Source organism: Astyanax mexicanus, chromosome 6 (assembly GCF_023375975.1).
Source record: "Astyanax mexicanus isolate ESR-SI-001 chromosome 6, AstMex3_surface, whole genome shotgun sequence".
NCBI lineage: Eukaryota > Metazoa > Chordata > Actinopteri > Characiformes > Acestrorhamphidae > Astyanax > Astyanax mexicanus.
Genome location: NC_064413.1, coordinates 16,120,076 through 16,146,694, shown reverse-complemented (window position 1 = coordinate 16,146,694; position 26,619 = coordinate 16,120,076). Strand labels below are relative to the sequence as shown.

The 26,619-nt window shown below is 37.2% G+C and overlaps 1 protein-coding gene across 3 annotated transcripts in view; it reads left to right on the top strand.

Moving 5' to 3' along the window:
- Positions 1 to 26,619, top strand: part of dnah5 (dynein, axonemal, heavy chain 5) — a 212,011-nt gene that overhangs the window by 70,915 nt on the left and 114,477 nt on the right. For all 3 annotated transcript variants that reach the window (XM_049480737.1, XM_049480738.1, XM_049480736.1), the window contains 14 exons: positions 1,332 to 1,485; positions 2,641 to 2,804; positions 4,401 to 4,557; positions 5,718 to 5,930; positions 7,518 to 7,742; positions 11,313 to 11,485; positions 12,732 to 12,910; positions 14,067 to 14,254; positions 15,955 to 16,149; positions 16,495 to 16,629; positions 18,136 to 18,243; positions 21,285 to 21,438; positions 21,559 to 21,705; positions 23,919 to 24,160. In XM_049480737.1, the coding sequence (XP_049336694.1) occupies positions 1,332 to 1,485; positions 2,641 to 2,804; positions 4,401 to 4,557; positions 5,718 to 5,930; positions 7,518 to 7,742; positions 11,313 to 11,485; positions 12,732 to 12,910; positions 14,067 to 14,254; positions 15,955 to 16,149; positions 16,495 to 16,629; positions 18,136 to 18,243; positions 21,285 to 21,438; positions 21,559 to 21,705; positions 23,919 to 24,160 (2,434 nt within the window). The remainder of the gene's footprint in view (positions 1 to 1,331; positions 1,486 to 2,640; positions 2,805 to 4,400; positions 4,558 to 5,717; positions 5,931 to 7,517; positions 7,743 to 11,312; positions 11,486 to 12,731; positions 12,911 to 14,066; positions 14,255 to 15,954; positions 16,150 to 16,494; positions 16,630 to 18,135; positions 18,244 to 21,284; positions 21,439 to 21,558; positions 21,706 to 23,918; positions 24,161 to 26,619) is intronic.

The following is a 26,619-nucleotide window of genomic DNA, read 5'->3' as shown; positions in this document are numbered from 1 at the left end:
AGATTTTGTTTTAAAATGGCCTGGTATTTCAGAGCATTCATGATGCCATGCACCCTAATAAGGTTCCCAAGGCCTTTGGAAGAGAAACAGGCCCACAGCATCACTGATCCTCCCCCGTATTTCACAGTGGGCATGAGGTGCTTTTCTGCATACTCAGCTCTTGTGTTACGCCAGACCCACTTAGAGCATTTGTTGCCAAAAAACTCTATCTTTGTTTCATCTGACCAAAGCACACGGTCCCAGTTGAAGTCATAGTACCGCTTAGCAAACTCCAAACGTTTGCGTTTATGATTGTGAGTGAAAATGGTTTCTTCCGTGCATGCCTCCCAAACAGCTTGTTGGCATGTAGATAGTGCCTGATGGTTGTTTTGGAGACTTTGTGACCCCAAGAAGCTACCATATTTTGCAATTCTGTAACAGTGAGCTTTGGAGAACTTTTTATTTCTCTTATCATCCTCCTCACTGTGCGTGGTGGCAAAATAAACTTGCGTCCTCGTCCAGGCTTGTTTACCACTGTTCCAGTCTTTTTAAACTTCTTAATAATTCCTCTGACAGTAGATATGGACAGGTGTAGGCGAGTGGCTATTTTCTTGTAGCCATTGCCTGACTTGTGAAGGTCAACACACATCTGCCTTACTTGAGTGGTATGTTCCTTTGTCTTTCCCATGTTGAAGAGAAATGGCCTCTGTGTCACGTCATATTTATACACCAGGGAAACAGGAAGTTGTGAATTACTAATTAAATGTTCCTACATACTCTGATCAACTTCGTAAACTTCTGTAGAAGTGACAGAAATACTTTTATTGAATTTATTTCCTAAGAATTGTTAGGGGTGCCAATAATTGTGGAACAGGTGTTTTTATGAAGAATAATTATTTCTTAGTCAGGGATTTTATTTCCCCCTTAAAATTCACTTGAGTTAAAGGTTGGATTTTACTTTTTTTTCCATCGTGGTGCTATATTATTTTGAAAAAAAAAAAAAACCCTCAATTTATGAGAAGCTAAAAAACACATCTTAACCAGGGGTGCCAATATTTATGGAGGGCACTGTATGTTCTCCATGTCCTTTCATATATGGATAAAAGGCAATATCAGCACTGTAATCCATTCTGATGTCACATGTGTGGCCTTCACATCACCACTTCAATCTAATTACAAAGCTTGCTGTGTTTCCTCAGATCTGTCCCATTAAATAATACTTACTTTACAAAGCATCCAAAAGTGCTTTTTTATTTATTGACTCACCAGATCACTAAAGATGTCCTTCTGATGCACATGAATGGTAATTAAGGTTCATTAATCATATTTGGTTCGTTCCATTGTTTTTACAGGTACAACACTCCTTTCAAAGCTCAGATCCAAAAGTGGGTCCAAAACCTGTCCAACACCACAGACATTATTGAGAACTGGATGACGGTACAGAACCTCTGGATCTACCTGGAGGCCGTATTTGTAGGTGGAGACATAGCTAAACAGCTTCCCAAGGTAGTATTCTTTAAATGTGTTCTTTTAACCCTATATGTAGTCGTTCAGACAAGATGTTATTATGTCTATATATTTCTCTTATGTATGAATTTTACCAGTCAGGTTATAAGTAGCAGTAAAGCCACTCCACTGAAGTACCGAGTTATACAGGAGTTTCCCTTTAGTTCTCCAGCAGTATTGGCATAAGCAACTAATTGCGCTAAGCGCTAGCTCTTTGGCCGTCCATAGGTGAGTATTATCGGCCTGTAGCCTGCTGCTAACCCTGGCTAGCACTGCTGGAGCAGCTTTAGCAGTAGCTTCTAACCACAGCGCTAGCTTTTTCACTGTTCAGAGGTGAGTATTATCAGACTGTAGCCTGCACCTTTACTGTGTTAAAACAAGCTACATGGGACAAACCACTAACTAATATCGCTCTGGCTTACCGGAACACTTAGGGTTCCTCAGTGTAGCTCTATTGGGTGACATTAGCTGCTAACCGTTAATGGTTAATGGCTCCAGCTTCAGTGGAAATCTGGAAATCTAAGCTTACTGTAAATAAACTAAAGCTCTTTACTCACCCAAATAAACACTTTTTGGGATCTGTGTAGATTAACATCCAGCGCTCGTTTGACTTGTTTGACTTGTCTGAAATGTTTATTTTTTTTAAGAATTACAGTTTTGTTTACTTAACTTAGCTTAGCTTTACACGTCTCGACACCCCAGTTCTTACTACTAGTTACTAGTGTCGCATTAAAAATGCGCCTTATAATCCAGTGCGCCTTGTGTATGAAAATAGACCAGAAAATAGATGTTTATTGATAGTGCGACTTATTATCCAGTGCACCATATAGTGTGAAAATATGGTACACTATGCTGGTTGAGAATTGGTCAACCATCTAACTTACCAGTATGGAGTGTGGATAACCGGCTTTTCAACCACCTTGACCATCTAAGATCATCCAAAATGAGCTGGTATTAAGATATTAGTACCCCTTGAACTTTGGAGAAAAAACCCAGGATAACTAGCACTCAATTGCAATGATTGTAAATATACATTGTAAATATACATTTAACTATATTGAACTGTTAAATGAGATATAAACAGTCTAAGCACTGTCCACACCTATTGTCCATCTCCCAGTCCAGCTAATGACCCATTTGATTTCTTTGCTACAGGAAGCCAAGCGCTTTTCAAACATTGATAAGTCCTGGGTGAAGATCATGACTCGAGCCCACGAGATGCCTAACGTCGTTCAGTCCTGCGTGGGGGATGAAACCATGGGCCAGCTTCTGCCTCATCTCCTCGATCAGCTTGAGATCTGCCAGAAATCTCTCACTGGGTACATTTACCACCCCTCTCATTATACAGGCCTCCAACTCTCATTTAGAAACTTCACACTTTAATAACACCCAATTATGTCAATTTGTTTTAGTATTTTATTAACTAGGTATTAAATGAACACTCATTTTGTTCAAATTATTGGTTTACAACCCAATTCTTGTACAAATTGAATGAAAAAAGAATGCAATGATTTATAAATCTTATAGACCCATATTTAATCCACAATACTGTAACAAATATTAGATGTTAAAAGTGAGACATTTTACTGTTTAATGAAAAAAACATGAACTAATTTAGAACTTGATGGCAGCAACACATCTCCAAAAAAAAGTTGGGACGGGGAAGCAAAAGACTGGAAATGTAAGTGGTAACAGGTAATGGTAATGTTGCAACTAGTTCTTGTGACTGTTTATAAAAGACTCTTTATAAGTCTCTGAAAATGCTTTTTTTTACCCAAAGATGGGCAGAGATTCACTAATCAAAACTGCAAAAAATTGCGTCTAAAATTTTCACACTATCCCTCAATGAAAAAACTGTGGAGACTTTGGATATCCCACCATCTACATCACATAATACCATTAAAAGATTCAGAGATTCAGAGTAATCCCTGTGCACAAGTGTCAATGTTGGATGCTGGTGATCTTCTGGCCCTCAGGTGGCACTGCATTAAAAACAGGCATAATTCTATGCTGGAAATCACTGCAAGGGCTCAGGCACACTTCCAGAAATCATTGTCTGTGCACACAGTTCACCATGAAATCAATGAAGAAGACATATATTAACACAATCCAGAAACAGCACATCCATTGTTCCACTGTGGTTTATATCATTTGCATATTATTTATTTAGAGTTGTTTACATTTTACAAAGTGTCCCAATTCCAAACTTTTTTGGAATTGGAAATGTATTTCCACCATTTAGAGATTATACAGCTCTGGATAAAATACAGCTTAAAGACCGCTTAAAATTGATGAGTTACTTTGATTTTGCCGAATTGACAAACCTCTGTAATATAATCAAGAGGAAGATGGATGATCAAAGCCATCAAACCAAGCTGAACTGCTTGAAATTTTACACCAAGAGTGGCTTAAAGTTATCCAAAAGCAGTGTGTAAGATTGGTGGAGGAGAACATGCCAAGATGTATGAAACCTGTGATTAAAAACCAGGGTTATTCCACCAAATATTGATTTCTGAACTCTTAAAACTTTATGAATATAAAGTTATGAAACTTTTTTTTTGCATTATTTGAAATTTAAAAGCTCTGCATCTTTTTTGTTATTTCAGCCATTTCTCATTTTCTGCAAATAAATGCTCTAAATGACAATATTTTATTTGGAATTTGGGAGAAATGTTGTCTGTAGTTTATAGTATAAAACAACAATGTTCATTTTACTCAATCATATACCTATAAATAGCAAAATCAGAGAAACCGATTCAGAAACTGAAGTGGTCCCTTTTTTTCCAGAACTGTGTATGCATTAGTTTCCTTATTGTGAACCATTTCGAACACATGATGGCAACTCCCAGTGACCAGATGAAGAACATGACTCTTGTAATTTATGCTGAACACTTGTCATCTTTCATCTTTTAAAGGTACCTGGAGAAGAAGCGTCTTCTGTTCCCACGTTTTTTCTTCGTGTCAGACCCAGCTCTGTTGGAGATTCTTGGCCAGGCATCTGACTCTCACACCATCCAGGCTCACCTGCTCAATGTCTTTGACAACATCAAAAGTGTGGTCTTTCACGACAAGGTGACGCCCCTTTGGCTTCATAATCTACAGTACAGGCCAAAATTTTGGAAACACCAATTTTCATGACTATTTCCATTGTAGATTTTCACTGAAGGCATCAAAACTATGAATGAACACGTGGAGTTTTGTACTTAACCAAAAAAGGTGAAATAACTAAAAATAAAAAATATACTCTAGTTTCTTCAAAATATCCACCATTTGCTCTGATTACTGCTTTGCACACTCTTGGCATCATTCTCTGTGGGCTTCAAGAGGTAGATCACCTGAAATGGTTTTCCAACAGTCTTGAAGGAAGGAGTTCCCAGAGGTGTTTATTAGCACTTGTTGCTCCTTTGCCTTCACTCTGTGGTCCAGCTTAGAGGTTAGATAGGGGCCAAAAAATCTGACCCGATCCAGCCCGAGCCCATGCACGTTCTGCCCGATCCGCCCCGCCCCGCCCCATAAACTGTCTGTTTTCATGCAGTTTGAATGAGCGAAATATGATCAGAATTATGTTAATCAACACTGTAACATAGAAGCATAGAACTAATTTTTAATTGAAATGATTTTAAGAGCAGCTACACACAGTGCTGCAAGTCAAATGCGGAGGAGTTCACGTGCGAGAGAGAGAAAGAGACAGAGAGAGAGAGACAGAGACACAGAGACACAGGGAGAGAGAGAGAGAGAGAGATTTGCGTGTTCTGGTGTGAGCTACTCGCAGGTAAAGGTTCTCTTTTATCTCCTCGCGCTCATATTCTAGTCCCATACATAATTCTGCAGCTCCCTCAGTGTTTTCTGTCGTATTTTGCTGCTAGCGAGAGCGCTTACAACTAACACCGCGGACCGCGAGGTGCCGCCGCGCTTGTGCCGAATCCGACTCCCGCTCGGAGTACAACTACGCTTAAAATAGATCACTTTGTGTGTAATATATCTATATAATATATGAGTTTCACATTTTGAAATGAATTACTGAAATAAAGTAACTTTTCAAAGATATTCTATTTTATTCAGATGACCCTCTATAAACTCTTCACCAGAATATCTGCTTCTTCATAACTTTTCACAGGATTCCAAAAACAGAAAAAATCAACCTAATCAAACGAAATACATCAGCGATCATTAGAAGAACTTGTTTAAAACTTTTTGAACACCTGAAATGTTATCTCTGATCTCTATCTCAGATATATGACCGGATCCTGGCCATCTCATCTCGAGAGGGAGAAACCGTGGAGCTGGAAAGGCCAGTCACAGCTGAGGGCAATGTGGAGGTGTGGCTCAACGCCCTCCTAAAGGAATCTCAGAGGTCCTTGCACCTTCTCATTCGTCAAGCAGCCATGGCTATCCAAGATTCCGGCTTCCAGCTCATCGACTTCATAAACTCCTCCCCTGCTCAGGTTCTCACAAAAAGTTTCCCATTCTATTTCTAATGATCAAACTTAAGTGTTGCCTTGACTTCCACCCCCAAACAAAAGGCACAATAAATATATGCCGTCTGTTTTCAACATTGTTAGAATTGTTGTGGTAACAAATCAAGGCTGTCAGTGGCATTGATTTCTAATTAAGACTTTAATGGGATCATTTGTCTGTAATAGATTACTTGCTAGTACTGCTAACCTTCATTTATTATAAGCCACTTTTTTGGTCAAGTTGAGTATCTGACTTTAGATCATTACGCTCAGCTCCACACACACACTATAAAGTTTAAATCTAATCTGATAATAATTGTTACAGACCATCAATTGTAATACAAATTGAGTGTTGCTTTTGTAAAGCGTCCTTGGGTTGTACTTAAAATATATATATATATATATATATATATATAAAATACCACCTAAAATGATAAGTTTCTCACAAGCCATCAAACCAAGCTGAACTGCTTGAATTTTTATACCAGGAGTGGCATAAAGTTATTCAAAAGCAGTGTGTAAGACTGGTGGAAGAGAACCAGGATTATTCCACCAAATATTGATTTCTGAACTCTTAAAACTCTTAAACTAATTAAAGCTCTGCATCTTTTTTGTTATTTCAGCCATTTCTCTTTTTATTTATTTTCTGCAAATAAATGCTGTAAATGACAATATTTTTATTTGGAATTTGGGAGAAATGTTGTCTGTAGTTTATGGAATAAAACAAAAAAATATTACATATATTTTACTCAAACATAAACCTATAAATAGCAAAATCAGATTCAAAAACTGATTCAGAAACTGAAGTGGTTTCTAATTTTTTTTCAGAGCTGTATATGTGTAACTTTCTTTCATTCATTTAAATGTAAAACTGTGTAGCCAATATCCTTGTTTTAACTTTAAATTTAAAACTTTTTTTAAATAATATTTTATTGTATATATTTTTCATTAAGCCTGTATAAAGCTTTATCCAGTAAAATCTTTTTGCAAGGAACATATTTATTCACTTAATAATTTGCTGCATTTAACCCTTGTGTGGTGTTCATATTTTTGTTACTCGTTTACTTTGTTACTTGTATTTAATTCAGTGAAATTAAGCAATTTTACATTAAAATGCTTTACACATGCTCGCTTCACCTAAATTGCAAGCAATATAAACAGCTTACATGGTTAATATTTGCCCTTTACCTTTCTTATGTTATATTTCTTTAAAAAAGTGCTACTCTTTTTTTATTAGTTTTTTAATAAAATGTGAAAGAAAATGAATTAAACTCAAGATATGAGTAGAAAATTTGTTTAGTTTCAGATTTACAAATGAAGCAATGTTTATCAGCCCTTGGCCAAACATACTGTATGCAATATAAATGTTTAGGGGGGGATATATGTTTTTCACAAAAAAATGAGCCAATGCCAATGAGTTTGAGTTAGAAAAAATATTTTTTAGTATCATTTGATGAAAAATGAAAACGGGTCCCACAGACCCGAAGGGTTAATCATGTATTAATTAGTAAACAAGTAAAGCACCATTGCATCTTATTTAAAGTTATGTTTAAATTTGTTTTTCTGTTGGCACAGGTGGGTTTGCTGGGAATACAGATGATTTGGACGAAAGATTCTGAGGAGGCCTTGACTAACGCGCGATTCGATCGCAAGATCATGACCAAGACCAAACAGTCTTTCCTGGAGCTTCTCAATACTCTCATTGACATGACCACAAAGGACTTGGGGACAATGGAACGGACCAAATATGAAACCTTAATTACCATTCATGTGCATCAGAAGGACATATTTGATGATCTGGTGAGTCAATAAAAAAACAAACAAAAAAAAAAACACTTTTAATTAATGAAAAAGGTCTGAGGAAAAGTTATTTGGAGCCGTGCCAATTTAAACTTTCTATTTCAAACTTATAATTAGAAATGTTAACATCGCTGTTGGAGAATTTGTGTGAACAAGCTGCTTGACCTTTAAGAACATTTGGCAACCAACCTTTTGTTTATATAGTTCTGTAATAGTTAGCAGGCAATCTAGCTAATGAGTAAAAAAAATCACAGTAACCTTATGGCTTAGTCCTAATATAAATCAGCATCATTTCTCTAAACTGAATCATATTTCCTCTGTTGAATTATGTCAGTTTCATGTGCTGAAGCACAGGCAGCCTCATACTGTAGTTCTGTCTCCCACATTCATCACTGACTTTATATAAAGAGGAATGAGTGTGTCACCCTGGTGTTTTTATATTCTGAAAGTGTGATATGAAGCAGAATTGGAATATGCCTGCCATTGTTGAAGAGAGAGTAATATCAAATATCATTATAGTCTAAAAATCAGAGGCTTTTATACGCAGGAATGTCAGTAGGTTTCTCTTACCCTCCTTTCTTCATCATTATTTGCAGGCCCGTCATAGTAAGTACACTACTGACTTATTGTTCAATATGTTTATATGAGCTCAATACTGTTTGTTGATCTCAATATCATCTATTTTTTTTTTTGGCAATTTAAAGTGAATGAGCTGGTATGTCAACTTCTGTTTTGGTAACACTTCCTATGAACCCTGTATTCAAAATGCCTTATGAGTGCATTCATAATGCACTATATGACATGCATAATACATTATAATGACAGTAAATGTTTTAATTATGTTATCTACCTACCTACCTACCTACCTATAAGGGTTTATGAAGAAAGGACTTATAATGCCTCATAATATCTGTTCATAAGAACATTGCACAATGTAGTGTTGTAATGCACTATAACCAGTGTTGGGCACGTTACTTTGAAAAAGTAATTAGTTATAGTTACTCGTTACTTCTCCAAAAAAGTAACTGAGTTACTAGGAGTTACTCCACTATAAAAGTAATTAGTTACCAGTAAAAGTAACTATCGCGTTACTTTTTATTATTCGCCCGTCAAAAAAAGGAAATCAATTATGCATTTACTATTATTATTAGAAAAATAACAAAAAATAACAAACGAAAATAAACCCAAAATGTTGACAAAAATATAATCTAACAAATTTCAAAAAAATATAACGAAATTCTCCACACAACCAAAGAAAAATACTAAAACTTGTAATACTGAAAAAAGCGGAAAAACGCGTCTGGGGATGAAATTAAACAAACCAAGCCACACTCAAAAGAAATATGTATATATAAAACAAAATAATAGACAAAAACAGCAATTTAATGCCCGTTAAAATGGTATTAATATAACAGCTTCACCAAAAGAGAATAGAGCTTAGATCGTGCCCAAAAAATCCGACCCGACCCAGCCGGAGCCCGTGCACATTCTGCCCAAGCCCGAACCAACCCGAACCATAAACTGTCATTATCAGCCCGAACCAACCCGAACCATAAACTGTCATTATGAGCCCGAGCCCGACCCGATCCGTCCCATAAACTGTCTGTTTTCGGGCTGATTGAATGAGCGAAATATGATCAGAATTATGTTAATTAACACTGTAACATAAAAGCATAGAACTATTATTTAATTTAAATGATTTTTAAGAACAGCTACACACAATGCTGCAAGTCAAACGCGGAGGCGTTCACGTGCGCCCAGAGCTACGTGATTACAGTTTTCATTTTTATTATAGTTTAATTTTATTTTGTTTTTATTTTTTCTGTTCAGTAAGTTTTTAGGGTGGGCTTGCTAGCGCGAGCGCTTTACACAAGAACTAACGGACCACGAGTGCCGCGCGCTCGGCACAACAACTCCCGCTGTACAACTCCGCTGTACAACAGCGCTTATAAATAAATTAAACACGAAAATGAGGGTATTCTATCAGTAATTTCAGTTCGTTTTAGTTAGTTTTATAAACACAAAATACAGTTCGAGATAGTTATGTTTTTCCTTTTAATTACCGTTTTTATTAGATTCAGTTAACACAAATGTTTTTTCACTTTCAGTTTTCGCTATTTCGTTCACTTTAGTGAACTATAATAATTGGTTACTTAGCAACATTGTGATTATCACACCAGAGCTTTATATAAAATAAAAATAGGAGCCCGATTTCGGGTCGGTCCTCGGGTCAGGTCTGGTTTGGGCAGAGAATCTAAGCTCTAAAATAGAAAGCAGCAGCACCACAAAAACCGGAGCAGCTAAAAAGAGCTTAACGTCCTTAATTCGGAACTTGGGCTGTCCACGGCAATCACTGAATTAATTAGAGCAGCAAATCGTCACCATTGTGCCTCACTTCATCACGCCAAACCACAGGCACAGCGGCCAGAAGCTCAAGTTCACTGGAAAGAGGAGGGGTTAACCAGGACAAAGCGAAGTAAAAAAAAAAAGTTCATAGAGCGGCTAAAGTAACGTGCAGTAACGGGGTGTCGGAAATGGTAACGGCGTTATAGTTACAGTCAGAGTAATTAGTTAGATTACTCGTCACTGAAAAAAAGTAACGGCGTTAGTTTTAACGCCGTTACTACCAACACTGACTATAACACACATTTGGTATATTATGGTATAATGCATTATAATGTGCAGCTACGATTTCTAAAATTAAGCTTTAATAAAAGTATGTAATACATTATAAAGTAGTCTTTTATACAGTCATTGCAGACTTTAAGTAAAGTGAGTTTTCATATGCCTTTTAAACATAAGTGAAGTAAATGTTATTATGCCTTACTGTAGGCATTTAAAAGCGCACTTCACTTAAAGCCAGTAAAGAGCACTCATAATGCTCTATAAGACATTACAGTAAGGCATAATACAATTTACTTCACGTTTAAAAAGCATATGATAACTTACTTCACTTAAAGTCATTAATGACTGTATATAAGGCTTTATAAAGTGTTAAGTACTTTTAAAAAAGCTTAATTTGAGAAATCATAGCTGCATATTATAATGCATTATACCAAAGTATACCAACTATGTGTTATAGTGCATAACAACACTACATTCTTATGAACAATTAAGTCCTTTCTTTATAAACCCTTATACTTGTAGTTTATAATGTGTTATGAATGTTGCTGTAAGTAAGTATTAGTTATTATACAGGCTTATTACAGTCATTATAAGGTATTATGCATGTCATATAATGCATCATGAATGCATTCATAATGCATTGTGAATACAGGGTTCATAGGAAGTGTTACCATAATTTTATTCATTTTCTGTTAATTTGGGATATTTAAACCTTTTCATATTTCAGTTTCATAGTCTGAATGTTTATAATGGAGATTTTTTAAAGAGTTCTATTGCATTACTATGGCATTATGTAACTATTTACTTCCCTGGCATCATGTGATCACTGTCTTATGTGATCATATAATCATAAAATAATTTATTGCCTGTTTCTAGGACAATATACTTTTTTCAGCACCTTTGGTTTCTCTAATATTCCTCTCACATGTTCCTGTTCACCTGCAGTGTCATCTGAACATCAGAAGTCCCAGTGATTTTGAATGGCTGAAACAGTGTCGCTTCTACTTCATTGAGGACCTGGACAGGATGATGATCAACATCACGGATGTTGGCTTCAAATATCAGAACGAGTTTCTTGGCTGCACCGACAGACTGGTCATCACTCCACTCACAGACAGGTGATGCTTAGAACTTGGTAGTTCTGAACTACACTGAAAAAAATGATGCGTAGAATTTACTTAAAAAAAAAAATTCACAACTTTCTGCATTTGCTTTTTTAAGTAAATTTATTTTCAGATAAATTTAAGTAACTTCAACTCGGTTTTAAGACTTAAATGTTACATAGAGTAAATAAGTGAACTGAACTTCAGTCAATCCTTTCTTTTAGTAAATTTTGCTTCATTTTTTTTTGCTGAATTAATCCTTTCTTTCAGTAAACTTTACTTAATTTCTGCATACAATATTACCTAATAACAATTAGTTAATTTATACAATATTACTGAAATTTAAATATTTTTAGTTAAAACCCACATTCAAATATTTACATAATCTCAAAAATGTATTTTGTACTTTTGTACTTTTGTACTTTATAGTATACTAAAAGAATGTATTACATGCCATCCGTGTGTTGAGCAATATGTGTGTTTTATTTCAGGAATTATAATATATTATGTATGATAAATTATTTGAGTTATAATTACGTAATTGTAGTTAGGTTATATTGTATGCAGAAATGAAGTAAAGTTTACTAAAAGAAAGGATTGACTGAAGTTCAGTTCACTTATTTACTCTATGTAACATTTAAGTCTTGAAACCAAGTTGAATTTACTTAAAAGTATCTGAAATTAAATTTACTTAAAAAAAGCAAATGCAGAAAGTTGTGAAACTTTTTTAAAGTACATTTTACTTATCATTTTTTTCCGGTGTATACTTCTTCTACCTTAAAAGTTATAACTAGATGTTAGCATATCTGGACATGATTTTTTTATTTAAAAAATACACTTTATTATACCACAGTTAGTTCTGACCCTGCAATGTGATTGGCTGAGAGGCATTCTATGAGTGCCCTTATCAGCCGGTAATGCACTGTAACCAAAGCTTTCTATGTATTACTCTGCCACATACAAGGCAAACAATGCAGCTACAAACAGAGCAGCAATGGAACTATTTTTACTTGCAGAGTTTTTTAACCAAACAGATTGCATTTTCTCGTCCTCTTTAACTCAAACTCTTTTAATAAACAGTGACAATGGAACTGTGGTATAATCGCAATAATTCACTCAAGGTTTGTGCGGCCTCATGTCGACGACCTCAGCACAGCAGTGCAAATATTGCACATTATAGCACTCCCTCTTGTGTATTATTGCTTAATTACATTTGATTTTGTTGTCATACAGTTGTTATAGCTCTGTTTTCCCATCTCAGGTGCTACATTACTTTGGCGCAGGCGTTAGGGATGAGTATGGGGGGAGCCCCAGCCGGTCCAGCTGGAACAGGCAAGACAGAGACCACAAAAGACATGGGCCGCTGTCTGGGAAAGTATGTGGTGGTCTTCAATTGTTCTGACCAGATGGATTTCAGAGGCCTGGGGAGAATATATAAAGGCAAGAATATATTATTTGTATTTTTCCGTTGAGTGAATTGCCTGTTGCAGTATATTTCGCTTTATCTCACAAAATGTCTTTGACTGAACAAATGAAAGGTTTAATGTATTCATTATTTTAGTCATGAATATTTTAGTCAGTAGAGCTATTCTAGCTATAAATCTACCTCAGGAGTGCAATTTAAGTCATGGATTTACTTTAGCACTGCTATTCTAATAATAAATGTACTGTTCTCCAGCATTTCTACTAAGTCATACATGACTGCCAACTGCCACTGCTGAAGGAAAGAAGGTTAATGTAAGAAGATGACTTCAATAATTGAAGTCAATATTTTGCTATAGTATATTGATTATGTATATATTTTTAAACTTACTGTTCAGGGTTTCCCGCAGAAAAAAAAAAGGTATTTCAAGGCGTTTGCCTTACCTAGACAGCACTGCGGAAAACACTGTTGTATATAGTTATTGTGTATTTACTTATTATTTTTGAAAGGTTTTTATTATGGTACCTATCACTAACCAAACATTCACCCTATATACTATAAAATCTATACACCAACACCATATCAACCACCAGAGATACCATAATTAATTAGCAACACCCTAGCACCTGAAACAACATATTAATTGCGTATCATGGTATATACTATGATTAAGCAGTAATACACGAGAGGGAGTGCTATAATGTGTAATATTGACACTTCTGTGCTGATCTATCATAGCTGCACTGACTTGTGGGAAAGGATAGGTGTGTATGGCTTCCTACATTGAATGTGAATCACACTGACAACTTCAGCCAGACGCTGCTGGTCAAGATCAAGGTCAATATCTGAACATTGCTCTGTTCTCTACGAGTGGTAATGCCATGTGTGATGTATTGTAAATACCCACGCAACTTGTGTGTGTGTGTGTGTTTAAATTAATTTTTTACTTGAATTGCACTCCTGAGGTAGGTTTATTGTTAAAATAGCTCTACCGAGGTAAATGTATGACTAAAATAATTATTACATTAAACCTTTCATTTGTTCAGTCAAAGACATTTTGTAAGATAAAGCAAAATACGCTCTACCAGGCAATTCACTGTATATGACTTGAGTATTATAGAAAAAAAATGATGAAACCTAGGGAATTCTTATTGTATGTGTTTGGTTCCAAAGGCCTCGCTCAGTCTGGCTCTTGGGGCTGCTTCGACGAGTTCAACCGCATAGATCTGTCCGTGCTGTCTGTGGCCGCCCAGCAGATCGCCGTTGTCCTCACCGGCAAGAAGGAGCGGAAGAAAACGTTTACCTTCACAGACGGAGACATAGTGGAGATGAACCCCGAGTTTGGCATCTTTCTTACCATGGTCAGCCTCATTTATGTCCCTTCTGAAGCAGCTGTCTTCCATCCAGATGGGTTTTGTTTTTGAGTGCTGCCATGTAAAAGATCCATTTCACATAATAGCCATATCTAGGTGCCATTGCTGCTCCTGCTTCTGCTTTCCTTCTTTCCAACCAGTCGCTCCCCTGCTGCGTTTCATTACTTATAAATGAGTGTTTTTATTCCCCGCTGCGTGTGCGAGGTGGAGGGTTCACTCCCTTGTGGAGAACACGGGCGGTGAGAATTACATCACCGCGGGAGGGTGGGAGTGGCATTGGGCTCTTCTATTCTCCAACCGCACACCACACTGAGGCTGAGACACATGCAGACTTAAAGCAGAGTAATCAAAGATATCTCCATGCACATCTCATCATCCTTGTGTAATTCTGAGAAGATCATTTCTCATTACAGGCAATCATTTCAGAGTAGTACTATTATTTTTTTTCTTTACAGAAACATACATCAATCAGCTATAAACATTTGACTGACCACGGATCATATGGATACATTTATTAGTTTTCTCAAACTGTTCCTCAATGGTTAGGACCCCACGGGACCATCACAGATCAGAGTTTGGGTGTCATACACTAGTATAAGTGAATCATACGCAGCAGTGCTGCTGGAGTTCTTAAACACCTCACTGTCCACTCACTGTTCACTCTACTAGACACTCCTACCTACCCGGCTGCTCCACCTTGTAGATAAAGTAAAGTCAGAGACAGAAGCTTATCTGTTGCTACATAGTCTGTGTTGGTCATCCTCATCCTTTAGTTCTTCATCAGTGCTTTTCAACAAGATGCTGCCCACAGGCCACTGTTGGCTGGATGTTTCTGATTGGTGGACTAGTCCACTAAGCAGTGACACTGATGTGTTTAAAAACTCCAGCAGCACTGCTGTGCCTGATCTACTTGCTTCACTGTAGTGCTGAAAATGATCCAACATCCATCCAAATAATCGCTGCTCTGTGGTGGTCCTGTGGGGTTCTAATCATTAAAGAACAGGGTAAAAGAAGTATTATAAACTATACAAAAAATAGTGACATTCTATAATTGTAAAACTATAACTATATGTACATAGAGATTTCCTATTTAGCTCTGGAAAAAAATAGAGACCGCTTAAAAATGATGAGTTTCTTTGATTTTACCAAATTGAAAACCTCTGGAATATAATCAAGAGGAAGATGGATGATCACAAGCCATCAAACCACATACAAACATAAAGTTATCCAAAAGCAGTGTGTAAGACTGGTGGAGGAGACCATGCCAAGATGCATAAAAACTGTCATTAAAAAACAGGGATATTCCACCAAATATTGATTTTTGAACTCTTAAAAGTGTATGAATATGAACTTGTTTTCTATGTATTATTTGAGGTCTGAAAGCTATGCTTTTATTTTTGTTATTTCAGCCATTTCTCATTTTCTGCAGATAAATGCTCTAAATGACAATATTTTTATTTGGAATTTGAAAGAAATGTTGTCTGTAGTTTATAGAATAAAACAACAATCTTCATTTTACTCAAATATATACCTATAAATAGCAAAATCAGAAAAACTGATTCAGAAACTGAAGTGGTTTCTTTATTTTTTTCCAGAGCTGTATGTTGTGTTACAGTATATACTGAATGTATAATACATGAAGTTATTTACAGTATATAATCTTTGCTTTGATTACTCCATATGTTTAGAACCCTGGTTACGCCGGCCGTCAGGAACTCCCAGAAAACCTGAAGATTAACTTCCGCACTGTCGCCATGATGGTTCCTGACCGGCAAATCATCATCCGTGTAAAACTAGCCAGCTGTGGCTTTATTGACAACGTGGAGCTGGCCAGAAAGTTCTTCACCCTGTACAAACTCTGTGAGGAGCAGCTCTCCAAACAGGTGAAAACATCTCCGAAGCAACAATAAAAAACAATGTAGTAACCATTTAACGATACCCTAACAATTATTCTGAGCATATCATTGACACTGACATTGAAGCGCTTTGGTGGGGGTTTTGAGTTTTGGTCCACCACCCAAAATATAACCTGTATTCAGCAGCTCCATGATCAGAAACTTGATCATTGATGGTGGTTCTAACAAATGGCTTTATATATACATTGTGCATCAATAGATAAGCTACACTCTTTTTTTAATAGAAAAAAAAAATCTGTTTACTTCAGTGTATCATTTTGATATCTTCTATGTAACCATTGTAGATCTGCTGTATTCTCTGTAATTTATCAGGTCCACTACGACTTTGGCCTGAGGAACATCTTGTCAGTCCTGCGCACACTGGGTGCTGCCAAACGATCAAATCCAACTGACACAGAGTCTACCATCGTCATGAGGGTGCTGCGGGATATGAACCTGTCCAAACTCGTAAGCATATTGAATCTCTTAATCGGAGTACATCACTGAGATAAATAATGCTTGATAATTAGTGATAATTAATGAGACACAGAACCATCACTTAATTAAGCAATAATACACTCAAAGTTCTATAAAGTTCTATAAAGTGCTATAAAGAGTAATATTGGAACTTCTATGCTGCGGTCGTAGGCACGAGGCCGCAGTCCGAGTACCGTAGATTTTGAGTTAAAGATAATGAGAAAATACGATCTGTTTGGTTATAAACACTCCACAAGTTAAAATGGTTTCTTTGCTGCTTTGCTTGTGGTTGCGTCTCAATTATCGCCCACCTTGCATTCAGCTTAAAATACCCTATATTAACTAGAAAATATATACACTAAAGCTTTTATTTTAATAATAACAACTCTTAACCTGATATTGGTGGCTGATAATGTGTGTAATAATGTGTATTTTATAATTGCTGGGCTTATTTATTTATGTGGGCTGCATCTTTGCCTGCACCGCCTATTGGAGACATGGCGTTTCTTCACTCTGCTTTTGGGATTCAGCGCCCCAGTGCTGTATAATGACATTGCATTTGGTTTGTATTTGGTTTGTAAGGGTTGCATCGTTGCTAGGTTACCTGTATGTGGCAAAGTAATACATGGAGAGCTTCGGTTACAGTGCATTACTGGCAAATAATGTCACTCATAAAACGCCTCTCACCCATTGCAGGGTCAGAACTAACTGTGGTATAATGTAAAAGTATCATATGGACTGATGCAGTCTGGTTGCTTTAGCGCTAGATTGTTTTCAATGCCAAAATAACACACAAACACATTTTAACACATTTTAACTAAACTACTGTCCCACCTTTATTCTCTGTTACAATAATGAGCAAAACAGTCTGTGAAAAGCAAAAAGATCTGATTCCTTCTTCTTCTTAACTGAAACACTTTTTTGTACATCAGCTCTAGAAGAAGTCATTAAAAAAGATGGTCACTTACCTTTTTAGCCTGCATTCTGGAAGTTTATACAGTGTGCTCAATAAAAGATATAAGCAGTAGAATGGTTTGTATGTTAGAACGTTAGTTAGTTTAATTGTGTTTGTCTTTATTTGTGACGTTTTAAAGGCCAGACCATATTTAATTAGTCAGTACCCAAATCCACATCATTTGAAAGGATTCATTTACCTTTTTTTGGTCAAACATGTTCTGCTACTGTGTCTGGATTCAGCTCTGAGCCTCTGTTTGATTAGAACAACTTTGGAGAGTTTTTCCTAAGTGACTTTAGCTAACTGTGTGCTCCACCACTCTGTATCCATTATTAGCAGCATTAACATTTTATATAGAGTCCTCTTTTCAAACTGACTTCACAGTCGAGTGTTTTTGAACCCTGAACTCTGTGGAGAACGTACTACGGCTATCTCCCTCTAGAGTCCATCCATCACAGCCGGGCTGAATGAACATAAGCCATGCAGTCCAGCTTCATTACGCTGCTTTATCTGTGTTGTTGTCTGTGTGTCTGTTCTGTAAGATTGATGAGGATGAGCCACTGTTTCTGAGCTTGATCGAGGATCTCTTCCCCGGAATCCAGCTGGACAAGGCAGGATATCCTGAACTGGAGGCAGCCATCGATAAACAGGTGGGGAATTGACCTGAAATGCTCCTAAATGTTACGTTTGTGTGCTGTAATCTAGCAATGCCAAAAATAACTGATGTGTTTATTGTTGTAAGTTGTGGAGTGACGTGGAGAGTTTGTGTAAAAACATAAAGCAAATGTGTTGCCCTCATTTTTTCCAATCGTACTAATGTATCCTGAGGGATGTCCTCATGTAGTATCAGTGGTTTATCTGTGAAAGGCCTGCCTGAAGCTGCTGGTTTTAGATGCATGGTTCAGTGCATGCCAGTGTGTCATCCAATCAAATGATTCATAAAAAGTGTTTTCTCAGTTTCCCAGTTTCTCTGTTAGCCATAGAGAATTGTAAATCTATGTCACGCTGTGAGAAAATGCCACAAAATGTTCCCCACTTTCATCGGTCTCCAATGTTACTGTGATGATACTCTGAAGATGACATACTGATAGATAGATAGATAGATAGATAGATAGATAGATAGATAGATAGATAGATAGATAGATAGATAGATAGATAGATAGATAGATAGATAGATAGATAGATAGATAGTACACAGACAATACAAAAGAAGGATGAGATAGAAGGATACAGATAAAAATACAATAAAAAAGTATAAAAGTTAAACACAGAAAGCAGAAATGAACATCAGTAGCTGTACAAATTGAGAAGAGAACTAATGTCAGCCATACAGAATGTGCAAGTAAGCTGTTACATAATAATTTATCAGTGCAAATTTGATATTATAAATAGGGCATCTCGGAGGGTGTGTCCACTGAGTGACTAGAGTGGCCAGAAAATAAAAGTGGCACAGAGTCTTTAGTTTGCTGTGCTGAGAGGAGTTGAACTGTCTTACAGCCTGAGGGACAAAAGACCTCCTCAGTCTGTCCGTGGAGGAGGACTGGTACCGCAGTCTGCCACTGAATGAGCTTTTCTGCCTGGTGATGGTACTGCGAAGAGGGTGGTGAACATTGTCCAGTGGTGTTAAGGACTACAGCTCTAATCCCAGCACAGAACCAGCTTTCCTCACCAGCCTGTCTAGTCATCCAGCGTCCCTCTTGCTGATGCTGCCTCCCCAACACACTACAGCGTAAAAGAGGACGCTGGCTACCACAGACTGGTAGAACATCAGCAGGAGTTTCTGGCAGATCCTGAAGAAAGTACAGTCTTCACCTGTACAGTGTTCACTGATCAGTCTAGTCTTTTGTCCAAGTGACAGTGTTTTGATACATCACCAGCTACATTTTTGGCGGAGCTGAAGTAGTGGTAAAAGAAAAAAGTAACACCTGGGTACAGAAACAAACATAGAAAGAAAGTCATGCTAACATATACACCATATTCTGACATAAAACATGCACAAGACCAGAGAAGGAACACTAAAACAAAGGGGCAACATATACTCTGAGACAGACAAGAAACACCTGGAAAAGGTAATTAGAGGGCTGGGTGACAAATGAGACACAGATGAGATCACTAATGAAAAGATTAGGAGAGAAGGGAGGAGACAATATGAAAACAAAACAGAGCCATGTTCAAAAAGAGCACATGGTGAAATAAATAAGCAGACAAAAAAAATTACAGACAGACCCTTTGCCAGACACTTCCAGGTAATGTCCTAACACAGCCGAGGGTGTGAAGAGTGTGAATACTGAGAATCCTGTAGTGTCTCTGGTTGCTAGATTGTTCTCAGTTTGTGATGCACTCTGTGATGCACAACTCTTTGAAACATAACACCCCCCGAGTAAAGACTGGATAAGGCACAAGACCACCAACTGCCCCAGCCTCTTGTAGTGTGAAATGATTGACTCTTGATTGCATCACTATGAGTCAGAACTGTTCCAAAAAAAAAATTCTTCTTCTCCCTCTTTCTCTTTACTATTCTTTTAATGGCTGAAAGACTCTTAAACATAAAGTTGCTAAGCAATACTATGGAAGGATAATTTTTCCATAAAGAGGCAGGTCTGTAAAAGATATGTGAGAATGGAGAACCATTAAATTAGTAAACACTGGCTTCTTTAAACCTTTAAAGACTCCTCACATCTATTCTTAATGGATCTTTTTCAGTCTCTAAATACAGTCAACTGGTGTTGACTACACCCGTTGCAATTTTTTTATTTAATAACGGTAGCAGATTGGAAAGTTTACCTTGCTTAGGTGCCATGCAGGTTGGTTTATGTGCTCAAAAAAATCAACAGATGAGCTGGGTTCATCATTGTCAGCAGGGCCAGATCAGAAGTGGACCTTTTTCACAGTGACTACAATGCACTAAAGGTTAAGGAATCAAAAATGGTCCTTTGCTTTAAAAAAGCCTCTTTGTAGTCCCTATTTTTGTTAGTGTATCACCTAACCATAAATATTAATTAACTTGTAAATGATCGTCATTCATGCCTGTGTGTGTATATACATTTCTCCCAAGTTGCTTTCAGACCTTAAATAAGGCAAAAACAAGATCATATTCACTTAGAAACAACAATGTTAATGTGTTAAGAGTTCAGAAATCAATATTTGGTTGAAGTACCCTAACTTTTAATCAGTTTTCATGCATCTTATCATGCTCTCCACAAGTCTTTCACACTGCTTTTGCTTAAGTAGTGTGGGGATGAAGCACCAACAGATCAAGACAGTATCATGGCCAGCACAATCTCTAGACCTGAACCCCATTGAAAAACTCTGGAATATGACCAAGCAGAAAACAGATGGTTACAAGCCATCAAACCAAGCTGAACTGCTTGACGTTTTGAGCCAGAAGTGGCATAAGGTCACCCAAAAGCAGCGTGTAAGACTGGTGGAGACCATGCTGAGACACATGAAAGCTGTGATTAAAAATTGTTGATTCTGAACTCTTCCTTAGATAAAAAACTTTAGTATTGTTATTGTATCCAAATAAATTTGAACTTGTTTGTTTTCTTTGTATTACTTTAAGGTCTGAAAGTTCTGCATATTTTTTCTTTAATTTGACCATTTCTCATTTTCTACAAATAAATGCTCTAAATTACAATATGTCTATTGTATTTGTATGTGTTAATGCGTGTGTTTCTTCTTCATGATCCAGGTTACAGAAGCCGGTCTTATTAATCATCCTCCATGGAGGCTGAAGATAATCCAGCTGTTTGAGACTCAGAGAGTGCGTCATGGAATGATGGCACTAGGACCCAGCGGAGCGGGCAAATCCACCTGCATCCACACACTGATGAAGGCCATGACAGGTCAGAAACCGTGAGAAGCAATGCACAACTGCATGCAGATTTACAAAAATACATTCCATTCATTTAATGCAGTATATGTATATGATGTATATATGTGTGTGTCTGTGTGTATATGTGTAGACTGTGGTCAGCCTCACCGAGAGATGCGAATGAATCCCAAAGCCATTACTGCCCCCCAGATGTTTGGCAGGCTCGATGTTGCAACAAATGACTGGACCGATGGTATTTTCTCCACACTTTGGAGAAAAACCCTTAGAGCCAAGAAAGGTACGGCAAACTATTATTGATTTTAAATATTTCTCTACACAGAACTCTCCAGAGCACTCGCTCTGTACATTAGTTGCAGAAGAAGAAAGTTTGGGAAAGAAATAGAAAGAAAAGTTGATGAGAGAAGAACAAAAAAAGAACAAAAAAGGTAAAGTTGGGTTCAGAGGGGAACTAGAAGCGGAAAGATTATAACTATAAGGTAATAATGGCGATAGAAGAGAAAAAGATTAGAAAAATGGCTTTAGAAGAGAAGATTTGGCTTAAAAATATATGCAAAGGACAAAAAAATGGTTCAAGAGAAAAAACTAGAGGGGAACGGTCAGCTAGAGACAATGATTAGAAGGAGAAAAAGGTTAGATTAGGAAAGTGGTTATGACAGAATAATTAAAATAAGTTTAAAAGGATAGAAGAACTGGAAGGGGAAGAAGGTTGGTGAGGAAGAAAACCTAGAAGGAAAAAGTAGGATGAGAACTAAAAAGATAAGAACTTTAAAAAAGAAATAGAAGGAGAAAGTGGTCTAGAGAGAAGAACTGAAAGAGAAAGAGAAAAACTAGAATAAAGGCGGCTTATGAGTAGAATTAGGAGGGAAAAATTGGATAGGAGAAAGGTGGCTTGAGAAGAGTACTAAAAATTGGCAGGAAATAGTAATTAGAAAGGAACTTTGGCTTTAAATAAGTATTAGATGAAGAGGAGTGTCTTAAAAGCAGGACTAGAAAATGAAATTTTGCTTTTGAGGAGAACTATAAGAAAAAAAGTTAGGTTGACAGAAGAAATATTAAAGAGAAGAGCTAGAGAAGGAAATTCAGCTTGAGAAAAAGTTCTAGATGACAAAAAATTGTATTCTATTAGCTTTCATGCCATTCCAGGGGATTGTTATGCTAATTGTCACTGTGTTTCTGGTGGTTGGTAGTTAGTTGTTTCTTAGTTAGTTGTTTTGGGAGGTGATTGCTATAATTACATAGATAGTTGTTAATGTAGTTTGATATGTAGATAAGTGGTCCTTTAGAGACTCTGCCACAGCTTCATCCACCAGGCAGTCAGACTACTCAACACACAGAGACAGAGCTGAACCCCACCACCACTCTTCACACAGACACACACACACACACACACACACACACAGCACACAGAGACTATATTTGCTGCTACTCCCAAAAAACTATAAACTCTACCTCAGTAACTGCTGTGATCATGTATGTTTTATATGTTACAGTATGTTACACATCTCTGCACCTTATCCTCACTATACACTTTATTATACCGTATCGGTACTGCACTGTCCTGTCTTTAAATTCTCGTCTTTTGTATTTATTGTTATTTAGTGTTATAGTTTTATGTTGCACTATCGTCACTCCTGCGCTTTATGTTGTCTATTGTTTGTTGTTCTATGTTGCACCATGGTTCTGGAGGAACATGATTTTACTACACTGTGTACCTGTACTCAAATGTAATGCCAATAAAAGCCTCTTGACTTGACTCGATTAAGAGTTTTGAAGCTTAACAGCCTTAATGCTAAAAACAGCCTGGAAGATTTAGCACTTTGCTGCTCTTTTGTGCTGATAATAAACTTTAAAGAGTGTGTTTCACTTTCTCAGTTTTAAAATTCTAAACATTGAGCTAAAATGCAAATCCTTTTCTGGAACGCATAAATTATTCCAGTTTGTTTCTCCGCAGGCCCTGTATGGCAGCGCCGCTTGGCTAGCGGTTAGCCTACATTAGATTGCTTATGGTTCTCATAAACCTCCAAAACACAGAAGCTGTGTTTTATGATGCGTCTTTCCCTGAAGCTGGAAAAACAGGAAGATATATGGAACTTCAAACAGAATCAGTCATTTGAAAAGGAAGAACTTGTTCAGAAATATACTGTACCCAGAGACTGCTCTTGCATCAGAGCGTATATGCTTACATCAGACAGATACACCATAGAGAGAGAGTCTGTTTAACTGCAGGGGAGATGATCAAGATATTCATTTAGAGGATAAGATGCTATGCAGTTCTAATCACAGAGTATACTGCGTGCTGTAATAAACATAAACAAGTTTTATGTAAATTTGCACTTTTGGGTTTTATACACTGTATCAGTATATCTCTGGATCTCTATATATCTCTATTTCTTCTGCACTTTTTAAGCTATTTATAATGATGTGTGTAAAAACACATACAGCATCATAATCATGAAGAATTTATCATTTTTCCCTGAATAATTATCCCAGGTGAGCACATTTGGATCGTTCTGGATGGGCCAGTTGATGCCATCTGGATTGAGAATCTGAACTCGGTGCTGGATGATAACCGCACGCTGACGCTGGCCAATGGTGATCGGATTCCCATGGCTCCTAACTGCAAGATCGTCTTTGAGCCGCACAACATTGACAACGCCTCCCCTGCTACCGTCTCCCGCAACGGCATGGTCTTCATGAGTTCTTCTGTGCTTAACTGGAGTCCAATTCTGGAGGTAAGCATGAAAAGATAAAGGTTAGTTAATGGTTGTACAAAATGCTATGTTTGTGGTTGGCCAAGTCCTGAAGAAAAACAATGTAACAGATGGCAGACTCAGGCAAAATACTTACGAAAATACTTCTGTAGTTATTTCCATGAAGACTAAACATGAGCATTCTCTTTCTGATTCTGGATGCTGCACTTTGTCATCCACTGAGATTTTTTAAGGGTGTTTTTTTTTACACTTATCCCAAATAAATGTGTCCACACTCAGTAAGAGAGTGAAGAGCTCTAAGGGGAAAGTTGGCTTAAGAAAAGAGATATAAGAGTAAAGTCGGCTCAAGAGAAGAGCTCTAAGGGAAAAGTTGGCGTAAGAGAAGAGCTCTAAGGGGAAATTTGGCTTATGAGTGGAGCTATAAGGGGACATTTGACTTATGAGTGGAGCTATAAGGGGAAATTTGGCTTCAGAGAAGAGCTCTAAGGGGAAAGTTGGCTTATGAGTGGAGCTATAAGGGGAAATTTGGCTTATGAGTGGAGCTCTAAGGGGAAATTTGGCTTATGAGTGGAGCTATAAGGGGAAATTTGGCTTATGAGTGGAGCTATAAGGGGAAATTTGGCTTATGAGTGGAGCTATAAGGGGAAATTTAACTTATGAGTGGAGCTATAAGGGGAAATTTGGCTTATGAGTGGAGCTATAAGGGGAAATTTGGCTTATGAGTGGAGCTATAAGGGGAAATTTGGCTTATGAGTGGAGCTATAAGAGGAAATTTGGCTTAAGAGAAGAGCTCTAAGGGGAAAGTTGGCTTAAGAGAAGAGCTATAAGAGTTAAATTGGCTTAAGAGAAGAGCTCTAAGAGGAAGAGCTATAAGAGTAGAGTTGGCTTAAAAAAGAGCTGTAATAGTAGAATTGGCTTAAGAGAAGAGCTCTAAGGGGAAATTTGGCTTATGAGAAGAGCTATAAGGGGAAGTGGCTTAAAAGAAGAGCTATAAAAGTAGAGTTGGCTTAAGATAAGAGCTCTAAGGGGAAATTTGGCTTATAAGTGGAGCTATAAGGGGAATTTTGGCTTATGAGTGGAGCTATAAGGGGAAATTTGGCTTAAGAAAAGAGCTCTAAGGGGAAATTTGTCTTATGGGAATAGTTAGAAGAGTAGAGTTGGCTTAAAACAAGAGCTCTAAGAGAAATTTGGCTTATGAGAAGAGCTATAAGTGTAGAGTAGGCTTAGAAGAAGAGCTCTAAGAGGAAAGTTGGCTTATGAGAAGAGCTATAAGAGTAGAGTTGGCTTAGAAGAAGAGCTCTAAGAGGAAAGTTGGCTTAAGAGAAGAGCTATAAGACTAGAGTTGGCTTAAAAGAAGAACTCTAAGGGGAAATTTGTCTCATGAGAAGAGTTAAAAGAGTAGAGTTGACTTAAAAGAAGAGCTATGAGAGGAAATTTGGCTTAAGTGAAGAGCTATAAGAGTAGAGTTGGCTTAAGAGAAGAGCTATGAGGGGAAATTTGTCTCATGAAAAGAGTTAAAAGAGTAGAGTTGACTTAAAAGAAGAGCTATGAGGGGAAACTTGGCTGAAGAGAAGAGCTATAAGAGTAGAGTTGGCTTAAGAGAAGAGCTATGAGGGGAAAGTTGGCTTAAGAGAAGAGCTATAAGAGTATAGAGTTGGCTTAAGAGAAGAGCTATAAGAGTAGAGTTGGCTTAAGAGAAGAGCTATGAGAGGAAAGTTGGCTTAAGAGAAGTGTTATAAGAGGAAAGTTGACTTAAGAGAAGTGTTATAAGAGGAAAGATGGTTTAAGAGCTTGTGCTTGTGCACTTTGTCAACCACTGAGACATTTTAAGGGCGTTTTTTTTTACACTTATCCCAAATAAATGAATCCGCACTTATTGATTCAATGATTCTGATCTTGTTTGGGGGAGATGCTTATTAATCCCCTGGTTTGCAAGCACACGTTTCCACAGAGATCAACGTAAACACAACAGCGAGTGGAAATGGAGGAGCTACTGAATGCGATGTCATGTGACAGATAAAGCCAAAAACTCACTGGTCCTCCTGTTTTTTCAATTGCAGTCCAGATGCAAGAGTTTCATCACTGAGTAGAAGTGTGATTGTTTTTTTTCATATGTCCCCCTGAGAAACTAATCCCGTCCGGATAGGGCTTATAAAAAATAAAAATAAAATACACAAGTATTTTCCTTGGTAAAAAAAAAATTGATAACCACTTTATTACCATAGAGTATTGTGTACACAATGTGTTTTATGACCATTTTCTTCATAACAAGCATAAAACAATAATAGTGTGTCTCCACATGAATTAAGAAATTGACAATAATGATTAATAGCTGCATCACCTGCCTCTTTTTGAAGACACTTGACACATTGGAAAAATGACACATTGAAGAGTGTAAGAAAGTAATTGGCCTCTTACTGAGTGATGATTAGGTGACGTGACTTCCTAAAAGATGTACACTACGTCGGAATCACATGACA